The following is a 7,183-nucleotide window of genomic DNA, read 5'->3' on the forward strand; positions in this document are numbered from 1 at the left end:
TAATCGGCGTGATGCATCTCTTGAATATGTCCAGCGATACCGCTCGTTTCTTTAGTTTTATGTGGAATAAAGAGATCGTCCTGATGTCGTCCGAATGTCGGTTTACGGAGCGCAGTTTACTGCAAATTTGTCTGGCTCGATGATTCGAGGCACGGTGGGATGAGGGGGTTAAATCTCGACGTCCTCAGGTGGAGGATGCTGTACGAGGGACCCGGCGAGGCACGACGTCGCTCCTTACGTCAGCCGGACGTCGCCGGGCGGGCGCGACGTCTAAACTATCTGCCATCTGGCGCGGAGTTAATTTAGACACGGACTAGCCCAAGTTCGTCCATTCATTTCCGTCGACAAATTACCAAATCTAAATCCAAATCGCGCGATCGACCGGCCCGTCTGCCATCCGCCGCCACCGCCGCTGATACGTGCGAACAAATCGAGCAATCGGAGTAACGGTTACATAACCGGGCCGCAAGACGTAATAATGAGGCGCAATTATCAGGCGGGAATTATTGTTGCGGAGTGTCGCAACTCTTTCACCATTAATCGTACGAGATTCCATTAATCGAGCGAACGAGAACGCGCGGAAGGCACGGCGAAACGGAGAGAGAGACATAAGGAGAGAAAGAGAGAGAGAAAAAAATAATGAAAGCCAGTAAGAGAATGTACGAGAGAAAGAGAATGAGAAAAGAAAGAGAAAAGGCTACGTTGGCCGATTATCATCCGCGAGCGAGGTTGCGAGGTCAGGAACGAGCGCACGCGGCCTGCAAATCGCGTTTTCGTTGATCGGTGGTGAGGCCTCAATGAAAAATGCTTAATCACGTTTCGGTCAACTTTTTTCACGCAATGCAACTTTTTTCGCGGAAATATCTTCTGCTTCCCCCGCAAGCGATTTTCTTGATAAACGAGAATGAACTCTTCCTTCTTGCTCGGGATCAGCGTCTACCTCGATTTTCGCACTGGTACCAGTAAATTGTATCGAGCGAGCGATACGTACATTAATTCCTTTCGTGATGGAATTGCGTGTTTTGGCCGATGCGTCAACGGTCCCGGCCATTAAACACGTTTGACCCATATTTCTCAGGACTGACTGACGCGCAACGGTGAAGTGCATCGCGCATAATGTGTCAGGGGTAATGACTTTTAGACGTGCACGGCTTTTCAAGCCGGGAAGGCAAGCGGCCGCGCTTTGCACGTCGCATTGCGTTCAGAATCGTCCCCTGTGATGTGCATAATTACATGGGGAGGGGAGATTTATTACGGCGCGTTACGCGGACATTTGTTAGTCGCATAATGGAGAACGATTTACGGCGCCGAGAATGCAGCGCGCGCGCGCGCATCTTCTCGGAACGCGCGAGAGAGTGCGATGTATCATAAAGTTATGAAATATATAATGACACCGCAGCTGTCATCGGCCATCGCTGTTAGCGGACGCTAACTCTATCGCGTGGATGAAGATAATATTTGTGCGATGCGCTCCGGGCGTATAAAGATCGCTCGAGAAGGATCCGCGCGATCCTTCCCCATACATACGGATTGATCCGCCGATTAGCCCTTCGAGATGCAGATTACATATAACACAACGTGATTACACATTGCATCTGTAATTACGTTCGTAAATTAATCCGTCGCTTAATCCTTCAAAGTCAATGAAATTAATTTTTAACGAAGTAACGTTGAAAAATATTAGTAAATTAGTGTTTCTCGCGATTAATAGCAAAAGATACCAGGAAGTTTTAAACGAGATTGTTCTGCCGGCCGAAATAAAGACGCAAGTTGGTTTTCGTTTCCGCGAGTGAATTCGCGACAGAAATAATATTTGCGAAGATAAAGATAATATTTGTATGAGAGATGAGTTACGTAAGGCTGCTGCGGGGATAGCTGCGTGTATGTGTGTGCATGTGTGATTCTTCATTGCAATATAGAGATCGATCGATTGGATCTCTGGAAATGCGAATTAGCGTTACACACAGAGAATTATTATTGAACGATATACCGTATTACGCATTGCGTGAGACTCCAATAAACTCGTAAACCGCAATTAAAATTAATATATTATTACATCAATTAATTAGCACTTTGTCCAGTATCTTCTTGCTCCAACAAAAATTTACACGAATTTTCCCGTATTTTCTTGCAAGTTTTGTATATGCAGCTACTGTCCTATTCTAGCCGGAGCAGCGTGCTATTTCTTCGATTTACAGACGATTTACGAATATCTCTGAGAAAAAATGTAGTATGAATATGATATATCCTTAACAGTACTAACCTCCCTTAGTATTAACATTCGATTAACGCGATCCTTAATCGTGAAAACTTGTTTAAAATCTCCACCTGATCCTCGTCGTGGTCGAAGGAGCGTCGCGCATAGAATGTTTCAGAAAAATTACAGATTGAAAGTTCAGGAGGGAAAAAGGAGAGGCGAGTGGCTGGCCGCCCTGGATTCGCGCGTGCCGAGACACCATGTCGCGAAATGAGGCTTCGCTGTAATATCAGGAAGGTCAGCATCATTACGTCGGTCCCTCCGCTCGCGGCGCGATACCGCGCGTTACCGCGGCCTATTATGCAAATCGCACAAAAAAACACCCGGGAGGAGGCGGATGGCGGGGATGCCGATAACGCGGGAGGGCAGTAACTGCGTCGCGCGCGTACGCATATAACATAATGCTACACATTGCAACACAATGTACGTGCGTTGCACACGCAGCCTCCTGCAGCTTCCTGCATCGCGCGTACTCGCGCGATACCATCCGCGAGGGGGATTCGTGCACGCGCGGATCACTGATCGCACATTGATCACGTGCTGTGCGTTTAACCCCAAGATGCGACGCGCGAGATCGGAGCAACGATGGATCGGGATTGACTCGGAGGCTCTCCATGCTGGACCACATGTGCCGCTTCTTAACTGGCAAGCCGACCTTCTTATAACTCTGCCGAAACACACACGTCCATCGCGCTCGCCGTGTGACCCCGTGCTTAAGATAACGGGGAACGCCAAGTTTCTGGTCCAAGAATTCGATCTGTGGGGATTTTGATACGCCTTTGTTATTTGAACACGCGCACATATTAAGTCACGTATTTACGTATTTACCAGCTGATAAGGAAGACTAAAAATTGCATTCTTTTATTGCTATTTTTATCGATAATGAAAAAAATCGCTGCAAAGAGCTCAGGAAGAAAAGATGAAAGAATAGCTGAAGATCGTTAACAATCTTTTCAAAATCAGTAAACTTGCAACGAGTAAAAAAGACTCGCGGCTATATTTTTCGATGTTAATATTCATAAGCTAATATTCGTATCGCAGATGCACAGGTATGCTCACGCGTGAGACGGTTAATCCGTGATCGGTCAGCGCGCGAAAACACGTCTGGCGTGCCGGCTGTGGAGAAATCTCTCCGACATAGTCCGCGGCTCTCCCTTTTCTGCGCCTCCACCTCCTGCTAGCCAAATGTACCAGTTTATCGCGCCGGTTTTCTATTTCTATTGTCTACACGTCGACATTGTACGAGTCTAGGTGGACGCGTATGCGCGCCGGTGCCGGCGTCGCCGTTGCCATCGTCGTCACCGTCGTCGTCGACACGACTCCTCTTCGTTGTTGCTCTCGGTACGCGAAGTATTTCTGTCCCTAGACTTCCCGACCGGCATAATTACTTCGCGAAGCGCACAGATTCACGACTATAGAGCCTCGCCTCGCCTCGCCTCGCCCCGCCGCGTCGCTCGAAGAGAGACCGAACAAAAAGCACGCGTCTGCCTGCGGCACGTCCGCGTGGAAGAAATATTTTTAACCGCCAGATGCCATCGTGTCCGGCCGACTGAGTTCACAAGCAAGGCGAGGGCGATCCGTTCGAGCCACGGTGACAGTGCAGGAACTCGCGCGAATCATCGTGTTATCCCTCTCGCGCGGATGCTGCAACACGTCCGATTTCAGCGTCCGGAAAGGAACAGACCGCGGGAGAATCGCGTTTGTTCGCGTGAAAATCGGAAGTTCGGCCGGAGCGCGAGATCCGGATCCTCGAGCGAGACCGCGACCCCTTGGGCTCGTAATGAGTGAGTGCCGAAAAAATAATCGGTCGAGCGCGGTTCAAAGTTCGCATTGGCGAACACGCGCATACTTTGCGCATTATACTCAATGATAGCGAGTCGACGAATCACGAGCAATCACGAACGCGATAAATCGACGGCGAATTCTTTCTCCTCACGGTTCTCCCGAAGAGTTTTTATCTTTCTCCCTTGCATCCGTGCGATATCCATTCATTCAGATACTGACTCATCAAGTTCGTGAGATGTGTAATTACGCAAGCGCGTTTCTTTTCTCACCCGCTCGCTCTCTTCCTCTCGATTTTGCGCGCGCGGCGATTATTATAAATTGACGATGATTCCATCGTCGACGCGATTCTCCGGCGGAAAGTCGCGCTTTAATTCAATTCTAATATGTCAGGCATTTCGTTATCGCGGAAAATTACTGATAAGGTCGTCGCGGAATGAGAGTTCCTCGCGTTAAAGTTCCTCGCGCACAGCTTAGCGTCTGGTCCATAAAAATTTTGTACTTGTCATTCGACTTACGCGCGAAATGTTTTCACCGTGCGAAATATCGCATCGGTGACAACCGAAACCCTCATGATGACTGGCCGGCCGTATTGTGACTTAATAGCGCTGCAATTAATCTAACTGTGACTATCACGCGCATGTCGTAAAGTTACGCCATTCTAGACGCGTGTAATAAACTCACCGAAGAGCCCGATACAAATTATCCATGCCTGTATTAGTGCACGTTCAATCGGGAGAACGCGCTTATCGGAAGAAAGGTCGTACATCCCGGTTATTACATTTGCTGCAGACACACACACATACGCTCTCATATACTCACGTACACAGACATTGAAACCGGCGTTATGGCTATATTTAAAATTCTATCTTTGTATCGCGACATGTACGACATGCTCCGGATGGTTACCTTTGCAAAACGCGTACGTCGGTGTCCTCATATTCTCCCTTTTAAAAAAGTCATCGACACAACGATACGATGCAATTGTCGCAGCAACTCGAGTGCAAATGAGGTTTCTATGTATTCTATCTCAAATTCAAGACGGAAGAAGCAGGCGTGGTGTTGTCGATCGATCGGAAAAACGCACTGACACAATTTAACGCATGTATTAATGCATTAGATTAGCGTTAGCGAGCGTTCGATAACGGTTCATGCGTGTGCATTTCCGGTATTGCATCCCGTTTTCCCACTAACATGTACGCGATCTAGTTATTGAATGTAATGGCGCGCGCGCGCGATTCACTCAAACGAGATGGCAAGATTTTGACGATCCGATCGTTTTGCGGATCTGATTGAATTACCGAGGCAATTACCTATTATCGAAGCAAGTAGCTAAGGGTCGCACGTTCATGTACCGACACGTAAAAGCGTGTGAGCTGACGCTTGACTTTCTATTACTGGCACAATAGGTACCCGGGGCTTTTTTTGGGGGGAAGATGTGGCATCTGTTCGGGTTCAAGTAGCAGGGCAGGGGTGGCGTTTCGGGGTGGGAAAGTTGGCCCGATACCGCAAGCTACGACTTCCGTCAGCACGCACGCAAATAGGACGCACGAGAGGGGCCTGTTTCGAGTGGTCCAGTGTGAGAAACAGCCGAGAAAACATTTTTGAATAACGGTACTTCCCAAGTCACGAAAATCGTAGGCAATTCAAGCAAGAACATCGCGATCGTGCATAATAATATACAATTTGACAAAATATTTTATATGAAGGCAGCTTAAGATAATCCGAATAAAAAAATGCTATCGCGATTTAATTCCGATTTTCTAATGCAGAACAGAAAATTTGAGACATTCAAGATGTACATATATAACCAAATCATTATGAGAATTATGCATATAAAACAAATGTCAATCAGTCGAGGTATCGATAATGATACTCTCTCTTCTTTGCTATATTATCAGGATTAGAAACCATATTTTACAATCCGGATGATTTTTGTGAATAATATGACGAACCGCGCAATTCTTTACCGGAATTTTATCAGCAGGAACCGTTCATAAGAAGCAAGCCAAGGGGACGCAATCGATCGCCGGTCAAAGTATGATATTTAATTCTCGTTAAACAGAAGCGAACAAAAGAGGGCCGTAATTACGCGACGTGGCACATAAGAACTCATTATATCGGCTCTCGGTGGAGGGACGGCCGGCGGAGGACCGGGAGCGTTATAATTAAGTCGTCCAGGCGTCGCTTGTATATACGATACGCCGCGAGGAAAGGAGATACGCGCTATTGACGAATTTTTATATTACCGCTAGCCTGCGAGCCGTACGGCTCAAATGTACAATAGTGATAAGAGGCCATTAATGTACGGCCGACCGCCTTCTGTTTTTCGTTATCTACTTTTCATACATTTTCGGAAGTTATCGTAAGAGAGATACTATACGCGCGTTACCCGCCGCGCAAACTCTTTCGTCGTAAACAAAACCCTGTCGGATTACTACACAATTCAGGCCACGGTGCTGATAGTGCCGGCATTACAATATCCCGATTTCGTCATTCCTGTTATATCAGCGCGGATTTCCCACTGAACAATGAGGCAAGATGGAGACTGAAGATGAATAAGCTTAATTAATCAATGATAACGTGATACTATCTGCACAAGACATCAACGTCATTCTAGGCGTCGAGAAATTGCTCAAGATAATAGAAAAATAGCAACAATCTGTCTGCAGCATCCGAGTATCGATAGTCATCCCCAAGCGGCGATCGCGTGCACGCAGGGAAAGTCAGTCGAGGAACGCGAGGAAAGTCTTGGACGTCCTGAAAGAGCGCGATACCGCTCTCGTGTCGTTAGTATTCTTTGTAGAACCAGCGTGGGATACGCTCTACATAATGGAGTCCCGGTACCGCAGCGTCTCTTCTTTTGATGCCACCTCTCGGCCGATCTCTTGTTTATGTATGAGCGGGCGCGGACCGACGCTCGTCCGCGCGCGGGGGTGCCACGGGGCCCACCGTCACCCAGTATCACCACTACCCCGACCAGGGAGTGGTTTAGTGCTGGCTGGCTTGTCCTGGGAATAGTCAAGTCCTCCTTGAGCACGAGGCGATCCTCCCGTTCTTCTTCTTCTTCTTCCTCCTCCTCACCCTCACAAACGGCGCGCAGAGGCCCGTGCGAGTAAGCCGGAACATATTCACGGAGGCAGC

At 47.9% G+C, this 7,183-nt stretch overlaps 1 protein-coding gene across 1 annotated transcript in view; it reads right to left on the reverse strand.

Moving 5' to 3' along the window:
* The window catches only part of LOC105287028 (transcription factor SOX-5), a 41,706-nt gene extending 36,957 nt beyond the window's left edge, over window positions 1–4,749 (reverse strand). The window contains exon 1 of the mRNA XM_026969590.1: window positions 4,724–4,749. Within this exon, the coding sequence (XP_026825391.1) occupies window positions 4,724–4,749 (26 nt within the window). The remainder of the gene's footprint in view (window positions 1–4,723) is intronic.
* Window positions 4,750–7,183: the final 2,434 nt, after the last annotated feature.

This window comes from Ooceraea biroi, chromosome 5, assembly GCF_003672135.1.
Source record: "Ooceraea biroi isolate clonal line C1 chromosome 5, Obir_v5.4, whole genome shotgun sequence".
NCBI lineage: Eukaryota > Metazoa > Arthropoda > Insecta > Hymenoptera > Formicidae > Ooceraea > Ooceraea biroi.